Source organism: Notechis scutatus, chromosome 1 (genome assembly GCF_049901735.1).
Source record: "Notechis scutatus isolate UNSWTSFEM ecotype Mainland chromosome 1, rNotScu1.2, whole genome shotgun sequence".
Classification (NCBI taxonomy): Eukaryota; Metazoa; Chordata; class Lepidosauria; order Squamata; family Elapidae; genus Notechis; species Notechis scutatus.
In genome coordinates, this window is record NC_142009.1 from 160,500,966 (window position 1) to 160,520,464 (window position 19,499).

The 19,499-nt window shown below is 37.8% G+C and overlaps 1 protein-coding gene across 1 annotated transcript; it reads right to left on the bottom strand.

Annotated features, from left to right (window-relative positions):
* Positions 1-9,623: 9,623 nt before the first annotated feature.
* Positions 9,624-14,282, bottom strand: KCNRG (potassium channel regulator). The gene is made up of 2 exons (XM_026678998.2): positions 13,598-14,282; positions 9,624-10,527 (listed from the first exon to the last, which is right to left on the bottom strand). Exons 1-2 carry the CDS (start codon positions 14,170-14,172, stop codon positions 10,275-10,277), a joined length of 828 nt encoding a protein of 275 aa, XP_026534783.1. The 5' UTR covers positions 14,173-14,282; the 3' UTR covers positions 9,624-10,274.
* Positions 14,283-19,499: the final 5,217 nt, after the last annotated feature.

Consider the following 19,499-nt stretch of genomic DNA (forward strand, 5'->3'; position numbering starts at 1 on the left):
TAGTAAATGTTTGTAAGTAAAAGATATGACCCAAATAATCCAATTTGTATTTCTGGCTATTTTTCATTCAATTTTCTGCACTTTCAAATAACTTTAAACTTTTTAAAGTTGGGCAGGAGGTTAGACAGAACATTCCAAGGTCCCTTCCAACCACGTGATTCTAAGTACAGAAGCAGTGTGTCATATTAGTAAAAAGGATCCTTGACTAACTCTTCTTAGTAATATCTCCTTTTTATGCTTCAACAGGAGTAGTTTCTCAACTGTAATGTCCAAAAAAGAGACAGTGAGCATAAACCACAGTGGGAGCACATTAAAGAGCAAAACCAACTACCGGTACTTTGTTACTCTCTGTGCTGTACTGTGATTGGATCTGGATCCAGCAAAATACAACTCTCTGCCCCATGCCACAAAAGATAAAGTGGCACTCATTCTTTCCTATTGTCACTTATCCTGGTTTATTTGACTGTGGCTATCCTGCTTTAGCTATTTTGCCATAGAACAAATCTTGCCTAGCACGTACACCACTCAGGGCAAATTCCACTGAACTGACAGGATTAACTACAAAAGTCTGTGTCAGCTAGAAACTGTGTATTTGGTATTAAGACATGTTTACCTGAAAAGTATCAGTCATGAAGTTTGCTCCTTGTGTCACGTAGCTTGGTTTCAATGATTAACTCTGTAACTTCATTGTTTCCTGCAATCACCCCGCACCCCGTCTTTGAATCAGCACAATAAAGAGGACAGCGCAAAGCAATCGGGGCCGCGGGACAATTCCATCTGCCCCAGGCGCGATGTGTTTCCTCACCTAAAGAAACTATTTGTTTTGTGTCTTTTTCTTTGTGCTTTGGCACTCACCCTTGCGAGGGCTCCGCTAAATTATTTCTTGAAGGGAATTCAGCAACAGACTGGAAAATCGAATCAACGGACTGGTCGCTCGACGCGACAGCTGGGGGCTCGTCCGGGATCCCTCGATTCGTCCGGGATCTCTTCGATTTTCTGGTTTCACGGTGTGACTTCTGTCTAGGGGTGCATCGCCTTCACTCCCATTTCTACGCACCTGGCATAGGCTCCGTCTACGACGTAAGTAATGGGCTCCTCACTTTCCAAGGTTTCGTCAGGACATAGGGACGAACTTTACGATTTGGTGAAGAAGGCTAATTCCTTTCAAAAAATCAATGGTACCACTGTGTACCCTATTTCTAAGAAATCTTTAAATAAATTTATAATTTACATTGAGGCACATTGTCCAGCCTATCCATCTGCTGGAACTCTCAGCCATTCTCTATGGGAAAGATTAGGGAAATATCTACACGAAATTCCTAGAGCTCCCATGGATATACTCATTTCTTGGAGAGCGATAATGGCTGCTATAACTACTGTTTATCCTCCTTCTAGTCTTCCTGAAACATCTTTTTCTCCTGTTTCCTCTGATTCCCCTTCTCATTCAAAAACTACTAAGCCTCTTGCGGCTCATCTTGATACAATTTCTTCCTTACCTCCTCCGTATCCTGACATTTCTTTCCCTTCTCCTTCCGCTCCTTCTTCTCTTCCTAACCCTTTTCCGATGAAACCTGTGGGAGGTATTATAACTAATCTTCTGTCATCACCTCTACCTTTAGAAACAGAAGATCCTTCTGCTTATCCTATGACTATTATTCCTGGTGCAGCGGGAGGCAATGTTCACAGCAACATTGAGTTTAAAGTTTTAAAAAATATAAAAGATGCAGTTACAACTTATGGATTACACTCTCCTTTTACTCGGGGAATACTTGATTCTTTGGTCACCGCTAATACTGTTATGTTACTTTATGACTGGAAAATGCTTTTCTTTATGCTTATGACTCCGGCGCAATATGTTGTGTGGCAATCTGAATGGCCCTCTTCTTGGTCTCTCACAGAAGCTTCCTCAGTGCAGGGCGTAGGTGGGGCACAAGCTGCTAAGGTCAGCTCTCATTGGCTCTCTGCTTCTACTAAGCATTCTACCTTAACTGCTTATCTCAAACCCTATATCCTTCCTCTACATTGTAACCTCTGGGGACGTGATTTACTCTCTCAATTTCAGGATTATATTCAGTTACCATAGTTTTTCTATCTAAATGTCCATTTCTCCTTTATCCCTTACTCTTAAAACCTCTATTCCTGTTTGGGTGGATCAATGGCCTCTCACCAAAGAAAAATTGGAGGCTTTACATCTTCTTGTCCATCAACAGTTAACAGAGGGACATATTGAATCATCCACCAGTCCTTACAACACCCCTGTCTTTGTCATTAAAAAGAAATCTGGCAAATGGCGCCTCCTTAATGATCTCAGGGTCATTAATTCCATTCTTCAACCCATGGGACCACTGCACTGTGGCCTGCCTAATCCTAATTTGATCCCAGCTGGATTTGATCTCATAATAATAGATTTAAAGGACTGTTTCTTTTCCATACCTCTGGCACAAAAAGATAGGATCATCTTTGCCTTTACAGTACCAGAACTTAACAACTCTAAACCCACCTCTAGGTATCAATGGAAAGTTCTTCCACAAGGTATGCTAAATTCACCAACTATGTGTCAATTTTTTGTCAATGAGGCTCTGCGGCCTTATAGATCTCAATTTCCTAGTTTTCTTGTATATCATTACATGGATGATATCTTAATTGCTGCCGATGGGCCAAAGGGGACGGTCCCAAAAACCTTCCCGATCCTCTTGACCATATTAGCAAAAGCAGGGTTACATATAGCACCTGAAAAAATCCAGTCTCACTACCCGATGCAATATTTAGGCCACAAGGTTTTAGCTTCCACAGCATCTCCACATATCCCTTCACTCACACTTCCCCAGCCAACCACGCTGGTACAATTACAGCAGTGCTTGGGGGTTATTAACTGGGCTCGACCATATCTTGCTCTAACCACACATATGCTATCACCACTCTTTCAAGCACTAGTAGGATTGAAAAATCCAGCAGATAAGGTCTATCTTTCAGATCAGCATCTAGAAGCTTTACAACAAGTAAACACAGCCCTAGCCACCCGATGGGTAAACCGTGCACTCACAGACACACCACCTTCTCTTGCTATCCTTTCCACTCATCAACTACTTACTGCAATAATTGTCCAAATATCAGATGCAAGAAATCTTCATATCTTGGAATGGCTACACCTACCACACACTCCAAAAACATCTATTTTTACTAGAGCAGCGCAAATGGCCTCTCTTATAGAAAAAGGGCGTAAGAGAACCAAAGCCCTGATGGGAATGGATAATTTTTACATTGTATATTCCTTTAAGATCACTCAATGGGAACCTCTTTTTCAGACTTCCACAACACTGCAGGACGCGTTGGAAGATTGGTGTGGCCAAGTGTCGTGCCACCTTCCCTTTGATTCACGACTGCAGGTGTTGCGGACAGTTCCTTTTGTTTTACAATCACCTTTTGTCCAACAGCCATTGAAGGAAGGCTTCACTGTATTTACTGATGGTTCAAAAAATATTGGAGCATGTACATGCTACGAAAATGCTCAATGGCATAAACGTTTAACTACTTCACAAACATCAGCACAACAAGCTGAATTAGCTGCCTTCCTATTGGCGTTGTCTCTTTTTTCACAACAACCTTTAAATGTAATATCTGATAGCATGTATGTTACCCAGATGGTTGCTCATATTTTCGATGCATATATCTCCCCTGTTACCCCTCCCTCTCTCATGACACTTTTTTTGCAGCTTCAGACACTGTTGAAAAAACGAGGGAAACCCTTATTTGTAGCCCATATCAGAAGTCATCAGCAATTGCCTGGATTCCTAGCAGAAGGCAATCATATGGCAGACGAGGCTTGTAAAATTATGGCCTCCTCTCCCCTTCTCCAACAGCCTTCACTTGGGGAGAGTCATGATTATTTTCATCAAAACAGGAAAGCCCTAGTGCGACAATTTGGAATTACATATCAAGAAGCCACGGCAATAATTCAACAATGTCCAACATGTAGCTTGCAGGCCAAAGGTATCCCTGAAGGCGTTAATCCCAGGGGTACTCAAGCCTGTGATACGTGGCAAATGGATATCACTCATTATCCTCCCTTGCTCCCTGGAAATACATTCATGTATCAGTAGATACTTATTCAGGGTTTATTATAGCTACATTGCAAAGAGGAGAGGCTACCAAAAATGTTATTAATCACTGTATTCGAACATTCGTAACGTTGGGATGTCCAAAATTCTCAAAACAGATAATGGTCCTGCTTATGTCAGCTCTCCCTTTGCTGAGTTTTGTCATAAATGGGCCATCACCCATAAGTTCGGTTTACCCTTCAACAGCCAAGGTCAAGCGATTGTGGAGAGATCGAACCAAACTTTGAAACAGGCCCTTGATCGGCACTTGGGGAAAAAAGGCTCAGGCCCCCCGAACCTCCCAACGTTGCAAAATATCTTAAATGTTTGTCTTTACACTCTTAACTTTCTCAATCTTACTGGCTCTCCTCCTGCCACGGCGGCTTCCCGCCACTTCACCAAGCCAGTAGTTCCCTCTTCCCGTCCTCTTGTCTATTTCAGACAGCTTCCAGATCCTGCGTGGAAAGATCCTGCACAGCTCATCACCTGGGGAAAGGGTTACGCTGCTGTCCAACTTCCTGATCGAGTGCTTTGGGTTCCTGCTCGCTGTGTCAGACCTTACCATGGCAAACCTGACTCTGATCCTAATCTTTCTTCTGATATCGATACTTCCTGTCTTTTTCTCAATTTAGGGCATCTCCTGATGCTATTTTTGCTTTCCTTGCTGACACTGTTACCTTTGTTTTTAAAGATAATCTCCTTCCTGCATGTAATTATGTTTTCCAACACAACGGTCGTTTCCTTCCTCCTACTTCTGACATAACTGTTCACTATTACTATTCTCCTTGTTTAATATTTTTAACTATACATGTCACTCCGCTTACTATAGGTTCCTATTCTTGCTTGGGGTTTTTCCACAATCACACCTATTTCAATCACACTGTTCTATTACTTTCCACTCCTTCAGTGGCATCTCCTCCACTATCCTCTGTTTTCCTTACATTGCCCTCTCTAGCTAATTCTGAGCCATCTTTTCCTGGGGACAAAATATGATGGCATCTTCGTTGCTGCTTTCCACCTTGTGATGTCACCACCTGCATATGGCATCATCCATCTTCCTGGGTTCCTGATCGCTACAAACCACCTGTCACGCGAAGACGCCACCTCATCTATGACGACACCCATCGCAAGACTACGGCTCTCATTCGAGCTCGCCATCTTCGGTATCCTGCCTTCATCGGTGACAGCTCCATCTCTAAGCAGCCTGCGTTTCATGCTATTCCACGATTTGGCTATCGTCGCACTCCTCGAAGCATACAACCATCTTCTACAAATGAACATCAACCTCAAACTTATACCTGGACTATCCTTGACTTTCAAGGAAAAATTTTAAATACCACCACTAACTATACTCGATGGCCATGGTTTCCTCCGCTTTTCATGGATTTTGCTGAAATGGGAACAGGAGTCGAAAAATTCGCAGACAAAAAATTGCAAGCTGATACATGGGACAAGCAAGGCTCCTGCTCTCCAGCACCTGCTGACAACTATAGACTATATTTTTGCCCTGCCCACAGTACTGGCACTTCTCGTTCCGCCTGCGGTGGGGTAGTTGACAGATATTGTAAAAAATGGAGTTGTGTATCCACAGGTCATATCTGGTGGGAAGCACCTACCAAAAATGACTATATTCATATTACCCGTGCCCAAGCACAGCATTCCTGCTCTTCATGACCTTGTTGCGGACAGAGAATGAATCCACTCATAATCACCTTTACTGCACAAGGAAAGACACTTGCAAAAAAACAATGGATGGTTGGGTTTACTTGGGGAGGGCGTCAGTGGGATGGTCAAGGAGATGAAGGGAATGTTTTTACAATTCGCCTCTCGATATCCATGTCCACTTACGATGTTGGTCCCAATCCCAATTTGAAATCAAACTTTCTACAAAAACCCAATATCCAGGTGAATCCATTAGTACAGTTGGTCAATTCTTCTTTCACATTGCTAGCAACTACACTTAATGATTCATCCAAAACTGATCAATGTTGGCTTTGCTTATCTGATTTGCCACCATTCTACGATGCAGTAGCTTCCAATGAACCCATTAGTAACTCCACCAGTGACACACGATGTCGATGGAACACTTCCTCCATCACTATCACTGACATAATAGGTCAAGGATGTTGCCTAGGACACATACCTGCTAATTACTCCCAATATTGTCAGAATGTTTCATCTGGGTATCACTGTAATGTATATCTACCAAAAGAAAGATCAAACCTTAACATTGGAGGCTACGGTCCCCTGTACACCACCTCCAATGGCAATATCAAGGCTCGCCTCAAGGGACAATTCTTTATCCCAGGTAATAATTCTGTATGGGCCTGTTCCACTGGAGCCACCGCTTGTGCTCATGGTGATGTTCTTATTGCTCAGGGATCCTTTTGCATTCAGGTAAAATTACTCCCAAAGATCACTTTTTATCCAGGGTCGGAACTTGTTAATGAACTTGAACCTCCACAATTCCCCCTTCGTCAGAAACGAGAAGTCATAACAGCTGTAACACTATCTGTATTGCTGGGTCTTGGAGCCGCTGGTGCAGCCACTGGAGTAGCGGCTCTAGCTGTTGGTCATCAACAGTTAGCAACCCTCAGTTTACAAATAGATGAAGATCTCAAACGCATAGAGACTTCAATTTCTGCTCTTCAAACTTCTCTCTCATCTCTAGCTGAAGTGACTCTTCAGAACAGAAGAGGTCTAGATTTGTTATTTCTAAACAAAGGGGGATTATGTGTAGCAATAAAGGAAGAATGTTGTTTTTATGCTGATCATTCAGGAATTGTCAAAGATTCCATGGCTGAATTACGTAAACGTTTGAAGGATAGAGAGAATGAACGACAACAAGGTCAGCCATGGTATCAAGGCATGTTTAATTTTTCTCCCTGGTTAACCACTCTATTGTCTGCTCTAATAGGTCCTCTTGTGCTATTGCTTCTTGCCTGTGCTATTGGTCCATGTGTATTAGGACGTTTAGTTACCTTTTTGAGGGATAGTTTGAATACCCTTGATAATGAAGTTAACAATACTCAAAAATCGGTTAGCTTTCTCACATCTATCATTGCATCGAAAGATCTTGCCAAAAAACCCTTGCTGGAATGGTCCTCTGACCTAGAGTCAGAGGAGGAAATAGACACTATTAACTCCTTTTCTCCCAAAGAAGTTTTGTTAACTCTGCCCAGCCACGATTCGGGGGATGAGGACTTTTCCTCGTATGAGTTGGTTCTGCAAGGCATCAACAAACCGAAGGGTTTGTTGCCACCTTATGGGACTACTCGAGAGGAGAAAGGACTCTACCTAGAATCATGAGCACAAAAATAAAGAAAAGGAGGAATTGTGGCTATCCTGCTTTAGCTATTTTGCCATAGAACAAATCTTGCCTAGCACGTACACCACTCAGGGCAAATTCCACTGAACTGACAGGATTAACTACAAAAGTCTGTGTCAGCTAGAAACTGTGTATTTGGTATTAAGACATGTTTACCTGAAAAGTATCAGTCATGAAGTTTGCTCCTTGTGTCACGTAGCTTGGTTTCAATGATTAACTCTGTAACTTCATTGTTTCCTGCAATCACCCCGCACCCCCGTCTGAATCAGCACAATAAAAGAGGACAGCGCAAAGCAATCGGGGCCGCCGGGACAATTCCATCTGCCCCAGGCGCAATGTGTTTCCTCACCTAAAGAAACTATTTGTTTTGTGTCTTTTTCTTTGTGCTTTGGCACTCACCCTTGCGAGGGCTCCGCTAAATTATTTCTTGAAGGGAATTCAGCAACAGACTGGAAAATCGAATCAACGGACTGGTCGCTCGACGCGACATTTGACCTCCCCTCCCTTTTAGCTATCTCTAACTTGATTGATTTGGGCAGGAAGGAGAAGGTGCTGAAGTGGATTGCAGGCACATTAAAGTCCTTAGTGGCTTTTCTGCCAGTAGTGTTCCTATACTGTATGTCAAAGCCATTAATTTCTGCCTTTACACTATCTACAGTATAGTGAAGATGGTTGATTTTCTATGTTGATCTTTCAATATTAGGTGGAGCAACAGATGTAACTGCAGGGAGTAAGAGTGCCTTCTTGATTTTCTTTGGTCAATAGGATTAGGCTACAACACCATTTGAACTTCTACTTATTTGCCTGCATCATATAACAGGAAAAAATAAATAATAGCAGGAAAAAACATAGGAAATAAAACACTCAAGAAATTCAAATTTCTTTATATTACTGTCTATTGCTTATAGAATAGCAAAATAGCAGAGTTGGAAGGGACCTTGGAGGTCTTCTAGCCCAAGCCCCTGTTCAGGCAAGAAACTCTAATAATGGTTGTCCAATTTCTTCCTATAAAACCTTCCAGTGTTGGAGCATTCACAACTTCTGGAGCAAGTTGTTCCACTGATTAATTGTTCTAACTGTCAGGAAATTTCTCCTTAGTTCTAGCTTGCTTCTCTCCTTCATTAGTTTCTATCCATTGCTTCCTGTCCTGCCTTCTGGTGCTTTGGAAAATAAGTTGAAACCCACCCATCCCCCTTTGTGTTGTCTCAAAAGCTCCTTGATAGTGTTGATCTCTTATAAATAATAAAGAATTATCTCAGTGAACATAAAGCTGTAGAATAATGTTAGCAAGAACATTCTGCAAAGCCACTCAATTTATCTGTTTAACATTAGAAGAGATGTTTCTTCAGGTCAAACTGCCCTTATTGTCTTTTCCCCTTGAATTTGTAAATACTTCTAGGTTATGAAGCAACATAGGATGCTTATGAATTTTGACTATATTATGCTGGCTCAAATATTCAAGGAATTATTTCTCAAAAAGATTGACTTCATGATTGACTTTGCCCTGATGCCTTCATACTTTCCACAAGAACTTTAAATTGAGGGAAAGTATTTTATCACATTGTCATTAAAAAAATCAGATATGGAATATCATTTTAAATCAGAGAATGGAATGTATTCTGAGTAAACAAATGAGATTGGCACTGTAAACTAGAAATGGATATTCTCCAAATTAATGGGTTCCCACTGTTTTCATATAACTTGTAAGATAATTCACATGCATTTCTTGTTAATTTGTATAGGTATCTCTTAGTCAGACAGTATGTATCCCCTATGGAAATTATAAATGACATGTCTTATTACATAAATCTCTACATAGGTTTAATAGCAGGTAATAAATACAAAAGAAAATTACATTTACATTATTTTAAATATATATAGTTTGTCCAAATGTTAGATTGCTAAATCGTGAGACAGGTTCCACGTGAAGTCATTTCCACCCAAGATATAGCCACTATAGCATGAGCATGACTATAATAAGGACAAAAAATACATTTGCACATTTTGTAATATTTGGAATAAGACTGAAATTGTAGGAGAAGGGATAGTAGAACCTGGGGGTTGAGTGAAAAAAGGGGTCGGCATAGAGTCCCTATGTAGACACAAGAGAATTAAGTCCAATTCCCCTTGAGTGCTGTTGACCCATATCTAATTCTAAGCAAGATGCTGACCATTAGTTAAGATTCCTGTACAGAGAGTTTTAGCAGTAAATCAATTTAATTGAACCTTCATGTATGGACCTAGTCTTTTGCACCTGACAGAAATTTTTTAGAAATGTACAGTATGTGTTATTGTGGATTCCATTGTTACACCACTTACATTGAAAAAATGAAGTACAATATTGCCAACATTCTAAGCAGAACCAAAGATAACAGAAAATACTTGTGGGAAGAGGGAATAATAAGTAAAAATGTCAATATCGATAAATCTCCAATGTCAATATCACCACATCCTGCCAGAGACTGCTTCCATGAGCAACAAATGATGGTGACTGTTGGAAAAATAAGTTAAGACATGAAGAATAAGTGAATTGCTTGAATTCTTTACTACAGTACTGAAGAACCTGTGAACATCTAGGTCTTAATAATAATTCTGATTATCCTAAAACCATTAGCTATAATGGCTGGGACTGGGGCTAATGATCATCTATCCCTAAATTAACCCTAATTGTCAGTTCAGTAAAAAAAAAATCTAATAAAAATTCTAAGCTGCAAACAAGAATTTTGCTCTTTTTCAATCATAATGGCTTATTTATCACATTTATATGGCCATCCACACCCCCAAGAAGAGACAGGATGACATACACCTTTATTCTTTATACTTTATACAATCTTTCTTAGAATATTGTATCATTTGGACCTGTTCATCTGGATTTGTTTTGATGGTTGCATCGTAGTAGCTCTTTTGGTTTGTGGGATATTGATGGTAAAGACCTCTGGTGATCTCATTCTTTCAAAACAATAACATTCAACTTTTTCCTCAGCTGAAACGGTCCTAGAACTTAGTAAACGAAATCCATCTTTGAGTAAGATATCAATCAGTAGTCCAAGAACATTAGCTCCATTAAACAGCTTCCTCTTATCAGGTTTTATAGAAACGTATCTGTGCAAGGAAAAGAGATAAATATGGTAGTATTAATTTATTATGCATTTTCTTTCTTTTTTTAAAGTTTTATTGTTTTTTAAGACAAACATAGACAAACACAACTTAAAAACATCAAGCCATCTTCCATATATATACATACAGTGTGTCGATTGGTTTACAAATTGTTTTGTGCTTCCACTTCGTAGTCTTCAATTACAATTACATTGCATATGTTCTCATATTGTCAATCAAATATTCCTAAATACATTAATCATTGTTAATCAATCATTTGACGATACTATTATTCATTCATGATTCACAAGATAATCCATATTTTACTTAATTTATTTTATGACAGTTCATATTATCATCTCAAATCTATCCTATAATCATTTTGTAGATATGTATTATGCATTTTCAATGCATTTTTTATTAAATGTTTAAACAGTGCAATTTATCAAGCCCAGGTCGGCAGCATCTACTTGACCTTGGCTAGTATTGAAAAATTAAGCAAGGTGAGATTCTTTTGATCAGATCTCTAAGAAATCCCAAGTCTGTAGTCTGGAAATTTGGGGGGAGGGCAGAATTTGCAAAACACATTGCCAGATCTATATTGCCAAAATAATATATGCCATGAGTTCAAGCTAAGCTGAAATAGACTTTATTTTTAAAGATTGACAGAAGATTTAAGTGCACTAATAGACAAGTTAACAATGTCCTGAATTAATAAAAAAATTTTTGGAGATTGTGAAAGGGGCATGATTTTGCTGATTTTCTGAAAAGCAAGTGCCAGAGGTCCTTCCATAAAATGTTTTATATTATAATCACTGACACTTTTTTCTAAAATGTTATAGTTCAAGTTGAAGGCTCACAAGTTTCATTTTCCATTTGAAATGATCCTGGGGTTTACTACTGCTTTTCTGTACATAAAAGAAATAACTTTAAAAAGTCTAAAAATTTGAATAGCCGAACAATAATCTTAGAAAGCAGAACCAGCTTGATTTACATTTTTATATTATTTCTCTTAATTGGATGATATGTACAAAACCCATTATTTACTTCAGCAAGTGTTTTAGAACAGGAAAAGTTCTACTACCTTGCATTAAGACCTCTAGCCATAGTGACCTTACAGGAGATCAGTGTTTATGATCTCAATGATAATATAGTCAAAAAGAAATACCAATGGATCTAATGGCATTTCATCTATCAGAGATGGGGAATTTGCAAACCTAGAGTCTCCAGCTCCTAATTTCGAAACCCTCATTCAAAACACGCTATATCTCTAGTAAGTCATACGTCCTCCTGTAGAGCCTGCTTACGAGAGATAACATTCCCATTTACTTTTGGCTGCAAACTTATGCCGTTTGCCTCAACATTCCCTATCATACATATACCCCATCCAAATGCAGCTTTTGATAAATTCTGCTGTGGCAGAACTATTTAATTCCTTTTTGCTATATTATCTATCTGCAGGACAACCTTATTATATGTGACAAAGTTTATTTTTTCTTTCACATTATTTCTTTAAGAAAAGCTTCTTTAAAGTTGATTTAGCAAGTAGTTGGTTTATTAAGTTATTTTGTAGTTATTACTCAGAATGCTAAACAAATTTATTTTTTTGCTTACCTGCTCATATGAGTGGAAGGGCAAAACAGTGATAACTGTGCTAATATCAAATTTCTTCACAGGAATATAAGAATCTTGGTTTACTATTATGTCAGTGTTATTAGAGAAGTAAAGAACATTAGCTAATGTACTTAACTTCACAACACGGTCAATATCATAATCATATAGAAACATTTTGCATATTTTTGAAATAGGAAAAAAATAATGGAAATAAATTCTCTCACACACAAATATGTGCAAAACTTCTTTTTCACATCTAGGATTAAGTTCGTACTCTTTCTTCTCCTTCTGCTCCTAACAAGGATCACCCTCAAGACTGTGTTATCAGAAACTTTTTGCCCCTTTTCTCTATCTCTAGAAGCATACTGATTCTTCCACTGTTACACTGACTTCACAAACACAGGTAAGGCTTCTCTGTGATGTAGCATTAGGGGCCACATCACAGAGAAGAGATAAGCAAATAATTTATCTCTTCGGAATGAGTTGCCATCTTCTCAGTTGTTAAGGAGAACAAGAGCTGATAAGAAACATTTGTCCTTGGCCTTAAGTTCCAGTATCATATTAGAAGACCTCTTCTACTTTTGGAGAACTTCACGTGGGTGCAAATTTTGGTTTGATTTATCCTACCTCTGAGTTTACTTGATTTGAAAATGATTTTTATACCCTGGGTAAGATTCCATTGCCTTTTTGTCCAGTGTGATTGGCAATAAACTCTGAACTCTTCTGACATCATTTTTGTTTCCAATTCTGAGAACAAAGGTATTCTTACTGACAGATCCTTGGTTTTGAATTTTTTCCCAGCTGGCTTTAGGATTTCATGATGATACCAGGAGATAGGAACATTTTAGTTATATATAAAGAAGTATTATTCAACCTGCTAATTTTAACCTACTTTGGGATGGGTAATTTTGTTGGTTTATGTTATATTCTTCAATGTAAATAATAACTTCTTTCAAGCTCTTTATGATTTTTTGCCATCATGTTATACAGTACTGTATTCTCTCATGTTCATGAAGTGAAGTTTGTAATATAAGAGTGGCAGCCCAGCTTTCACTCATTTAACCTAGAGCAGTATCTAAGTTATCAACAACTAAGTTTAAGTTCAGATACTTATAATAACTACTTCTATGTAATGTCCCATAGATGTTTTTTCAAAAGGCAACTGGATTTTCTGTTTTTCTTTGAAGATGTTTGGCTTCTCATCCAAGAAGCTTCTTTAGCTCTGACTGGATGGTGGGGAATTGAAAGAGCTGAAGAAGCTTCTTGGATGAGAAGTGAAACATCTTCAAAGAAAAACCAGAAACTCCAGTTGCCTCTTGAAAAAGCACCTTTGGGACAAACAAGACCTGGATGACTGAGAATCTCCATAGACATACTTCTCCATAACTCTACCTGTTCCACTGAGAACCAAGAACCTATAAAATATTTCTATGGTGACACACAGAAATAATTTCAAAAATACCTTGCAACAGATTGATCGCTATAGATGATGCCACACTGGAAGACAAGATCATGATGAGAAGGTCTTTCCAAAGAAAGGGGAGACAGTGACTTCTGAGAAGGGACATGATGACTTTTCCAGCTCATTCCTACAAAATTTTCTGCAAAGGTTGTGATCCGGTCAGCCAGCTCATCAATAGTAATGCTGCAGGAACCAAATATGCGGAAAAAACCCTGCATTTCCTGGAGCAAAAATCGTATTTCTAAGATCTCTGGTTTTGGTTTCAGCAAATTTTCCTGATGTAGGAGATCAGCCACAGAATAAAGTTCATAGAAGTCAGCTTCTCTCTGCAACCTCTTGTAGTCTGAGAAGTCACTAGGCAAGGCAAGCTGGAGCGTTCTTAAGCTATCCAAAATGTAGCCAAACAGAACTCCATCACGGTCCACAAAATATTGACCATTTAGCAATTTAAATTCAGGGTCATTGCCATTCAACATTCTTGCCAATCTTGACTCAGGGAATTTTTGCAGTGTAGAAAGCCTTGTGGTAAATTTAAACCCACCTACATTTAAAACTATTACATCCTGATTACTCATCCTCTTCTTCACGGGAAAATTGAGTTGGCAGTAGATATATTCCAATATTATACAAAGCTATGCAAAATACAACCACCCTAAATCAATTTCTCCTTATGCTTACAGTAGAACTTCACAAGCATAGGATTGCCCAGCAACAAGAACAACATATGTACACATTGCATTGTTTATAGGATTGGTCTCCCGGGCACTTTGTAACTAAACTGTTTAAAATTAAGACAGCAGAAGACTCATAACTGGTATTTCAGGAAGTTGCTAGAGATTTGCCCGTCTACAATATTTATTTCCCCCCTGAAAAAAAAAGGTAGTTATTTGGGTGTAACTTGGTGTAATGGTTAAGGGTAAAAACTGGAAGATAATTAGAACTAAGTCGTGCCTTAGGCACAAAACCAGCTGGGTGATCTTGGGCCAGTCACTCTCGCTCAGCTCTAGGAAAAAGGCAATGGCAAACTACTTCTAAAATCTTGCCAGGAAAGCTACAGAGACTTGTCTAGGTGGGCATCAAGAACCAACACTGACCTGAAGACATGGGGTGGGGGGAAGTGATGGAAAATTCAACCTTAATCTATACTGCTGCCCACAGTCCAGATACCTCATGACTGTGGAGATGTTTAAAAATGTGTTTATTTGCTGAATTTCTGGATCCTTTCCTGATTACTTTCCAACCCAAGTAATCTTATTCTTGTTACTCGACAAGAATCACAATTCTATACATTGCTGGTCTCAGGTTAAAAGCAAATGATAATGCTTTTAAAATTCAGAACTGGAATTTTATAATATAGCAATAGCGATTGCATTTTAATCTATCTAAACAATACTACTTTGTTTCTTGAACCTGGTAGCTATTTGTTATCCATCAAGGCAAAGATTTGACTTGGAAGTTCAATTCAGATCCAATGATTCAACTTGAATTCTAAACTGAAATTGATTTGCCAAAGGATACATTATTAAATGTAAAAAATAATTTGGCAATGTGTATTTTGACTACAGTATAGTGTTACAGCATACAGACTCATCTTGGTGCACACTCTGTATTTGGGCACAATCCTTTTCCTAGCTAGTTTAGGGAGCAATATATTATTGTGGTTAGGATGTTAACATCTAATTGAGATTTTCATATTCCACTGAGCCATAAAGCTCTTTAACAGAGGCTCAGACCTCTGAATTATCTACTTTATTGTAAAAGAAAAAAAAATAGTTGCAATCTACTTTGTTGTTAAAAGAAAAAAAAGGTAGCTAAATATATTGAGGAACAGTGTAAGAGATTTCATTAATGTCCCAATTTTTTTTTAATAAAAGGGTTCATTAGACACTCTTTCACTGAAGCACAAACTGTTTATTACAGTAACAGAAGAAGTAAATAAAACCTAAACAGGGTAGTATGCAACATACAATATAGTGGTATGCAAATTAAAATATACATATTATTCAATAACCTTAAAGTATCTGGATCCAGCAACACATGTATTTATAGTGAGTTATCAACAAATGTTAATATGTCAATGAAGATGCTTAGCCATCCAGGTAGAGTTTTCTGGAATCTGAGACATGACAATTGGATTTCTTTTCTTGTTGGTTTGAACCAACAAGAAAAGAAGTTCACATGCCATCATTCAACTTCCAGACAATGAAAATGGTACTACAATAAAAAGAATATGGTGCACTGAGAAGGTCCACTCTTTACAGTAGTTATTTGCTGGTGCATTGTTTTCTTACATTATCTTCTAATGGTCTTGCTTCCCAGAGCTGTTCTTTCTTTTTGTAGTTTAATTAACATTCTACATGTAATTTTACTCAATGGTATTCCAAGTTTTTTAACCATATTAGTGCACCAAATCCTACTATGGTGTTGCAAATATCTAAACTTTAGTTTATTTTTTCATTAGTTATGACTCAAGAAGATTGGTATTTAAATGTCTATGGCAGGGGTGTCAAACTCACATGGTCATGGACTTCCGGTTTGCAGGGCTTCGGTGCCAGGCAGGAATCCACGATCGTGCGGGGTTTCTGCCTGGGCTCGTCGCTGGAGCGCCCCGAGCCAGCTGGCTTCGGGGCTAAGCCACCCCGTAGAGGTGGTGAAGAGGGGGGAGATCGCCAGCAGGGTTGAGGAGAGCCGCATCTCTCCTCCTCAGCTGGTCAAACTCCCTTTCCCAAAGGCGGTACTAGCGGTGGTCAGAAATGGCCACCTCAAAGAAGCACTCAACCGGAAAAGAAAGTGCAGGAGGAAGGTAAGAAGTGAAAGTTTTGGCTGACCAGGATAAAAAGTAACAACTAAGGTACCCTGGAATTTAAATTTTATAAAAGATAACATCACTCCCAAAGAAGAGTCGGAAGCAGCGAAAGAAAGTGAAAAGGGAAAGGTTTTTTTTCCTACACTCTCCTTCCTCACATTGACAATGAAAAGAGCTGAATAAGAAATCGGAAAAATCTGCTTTGGCACTAATAGGTAATTAAGCTGAAAATATAATTAAATGCCAAAGAGACAATAAAGATTTCTGAACACTAAAAGATCCTTTTTTTCTATAAGGAGGAAGGGAGAGGAAAAGAATAAGGGCAGGATTTGGAAGGAGGAGACTGCCTGGAATTCAAAAGAATCTAAAGTAAAATCTCAATAAGACTTCTTAAAGATACATTTTAACTGGAACTTTGGAACTAAATAGTAACCCCAGGAAGAGAAAGTGAAGAAAGAAGAAAGTGTAAAAAGAAACAGCTTGTGTGTATTTGGATTGCTTGGTGACTTTGGGATTTTTGGATATTATATTTGAATGACTAAAAACAATTGGGTGGCTGTTTAAAAAATTCTACAATGGCATCACTTCTGGATGAACTGAAAATGGAATTTAAAAAATATAAAAAAGAAACACAAAAATGGAAGGGCTTCTTTGGCTCCGTTTTTCAATTCTTAGAAATGGCGATCGGCACCTACGAGAAACAAGAAAAGACTGTGCAACTAGAAGATTGGGACAAAGAAGAAGCCATCTTTAATGAACAAGTAATTCTATTTGGGGAAGAAAGGGGAAAGGGGGGAAAGAGAATGGAGAATTTAAGACTTAAAAAAACAGCCAAAAAAACGGAAAAATTTGAAAAGTGGATATAAAGTTGGAAAGCAACAGAAAAGGGGAATACAGAAGAGGGAAATGGAGGTGGAGAGACAGGGGGGTAAAAAGGGGAGAGAAGAAGAAAGGGAAGAAGGAAAGGAAGATAAGTTACAAAGGTTTGGAGCAAGATGTAAAGAAACAGGACTTATTCAGAGATAATGGGTGAAAATTTAACTGAAAAAGGGATTCTGTGAAGGTACATAAGATTGTATTATTATATTTGTAATAGAAATAATGTTAGAAAATTGGAAACAACATATGATTAAAAAGTGGGATAAAATAGTCAGTGTAATTTAGTGAAACTTTTGTGAACAAAATAAATGAAATAAAATAAATGAGAGAATTGAATTAGGAAGGATGTTTTATAAAATATAAGTGAAGTGGGGGGGGAATTAACTATGGAAAGTTTATAAGTGTTCCCATAGAAGTATGATATTTATCTGAAAAGTAATGTGTAAAACGTTAAGATTTAAATGAATATTAATATTAATGATAGAATTGAATTAGTATGGATTGTTGTTTTAATTACATTATACATTTATAATTTTTTCTTTTTTAAAAATACAGTGTGTAGTTTTAGAATGTACCAAGCAGAATCCGAACGGAAGTTATGTATTATATTAAGTGTTATAATTTTAGGGGAAAGATATAAAGGCGTCATGCTCCAATCAGGGATTACAGGAGAAATTTTGTTTAATGAGAAAAGATAATAGACAGATGAAACAGGACAGACAAAGAATATAAGTATGATGATTCGAATTGAGATGAAATAAATAAAATCAAATCAAGAAAATTGAAAGAGGGGAGAAGTTATATAGAAAATGTAGAATAGTAATAAGATATGGAATGGAATATAAAAATGAGCATGAACTTGAATTTGTGTCTGTACGAAGTGATGTAACCCGGGATTATGCTGCTTTCAAAAAAGATGTTTTATGTTTTTATGTTTTGTTTGTTTATAAAAATCAATAAAATTTTCAAAAAAAAATACCTCACGTGGTCACAGCGGCGTCACGTGACGTATGGGGACTTTTACCCCTTTTGCTAAACCGGCTGTGGCCAGCACATGACGCATCTGGACCCATGGAGATTTTCAGTCATCTAGGTCATGGCTGTCCCAAAGGTAAAGAGTGCAAATGACCAGCTGTCTGCAAGGAGTATAAATCCTTCCATTCCCCACCAGCCAGTCGGAGCTGAAGAAGCTTCTTGTATGAGAAGTGAAACATCTTCAAAGAAAAACAGACAGTCCAGTTGCCTTGTGAAAAAGCACCTTTGGGATTAGTATTTAAGTATTGACTTTGATTGGATTCATGCATAGGAAGCAATAACATTTATGATTATGGTTTGTGTGAAATTATCCATTTTGACAAGATTGTATGAATCCATCCAGATTTGTTTATTCAAACAAATCTAACTAGTTTTAAACAAATCTAACTTGTGATACATGATCCATAGGACAGTTACATTCTTAATAAATGGGGTCACAGATATCACTGCCAAATCACCATCACATCCATTTTTAATCATGTTTATCTTAGAAGACATTTTAAATTGAAGTAAGGCCAGCTTGCACAATAAAATAGCATAACTGTAACCGGTCCATTTTTTCTATTATCATTTTGGTTCTGTAAAGCTTTTTTCCCCCTCTTCAATTACTTTCTTGTTTATACATTGTACACATTATACTTGGATTTGCATCCAATGGTGCTTTTCTAGTGAATAAAAGAAAATGATTTAGGGATTTTTTTTTTCAGAAAAACACCCTTCAAAACAGCATAAATCAATCAATCAATATTTATTTGGTCAACAACAAGAAAAATGTAAAAACAAGGTGAAACCAATAAATACAATAATATACTTAACAGAATAAATCACAGGGCATTCTTTATTACAGTGACAATACAGTTATTACCTGGGTGATAAATCTAAAGCATTGATAGGTATAAAGTAAAAATTATACAAATTACATTAAAAATGTAAAAACAAGGTGAAGCCAATAAATACAATAATATACTTAACAGAATAAATCACAGGGCATTCTTTATTACAGTGACAATACAGTTATTACCTGGGTGATAAATCTAAAGCATTGATAGGTATAAAGTAAAAATAAACTGATTTGATCTTTTGTTGAAAACCAGTTTGTTAACAATTAATATTCCATACCATGCTAAATGTGGTCTTATTATCTAACGTGTACACAAATTGCTATACCAGTTAACAAGTGCA

Excerpts from the sequence above, each read along its gene's own strand:
- KCNRG (XM_026678998.2), bottom strand. The coding sequence starts at position 14,172 with ATGAGTAATCAGGATGTAATAGTTTTAAATGTAGGTGGGTTTAAATTT. Across the intron at positions 10,528-13,597 it reads AGCGATCAATCTGTTGCAAG|ATACGTTTCTATAAAACCTG; the intron begins GTATTTTTGAAA and ends TTCCTTGCACAG.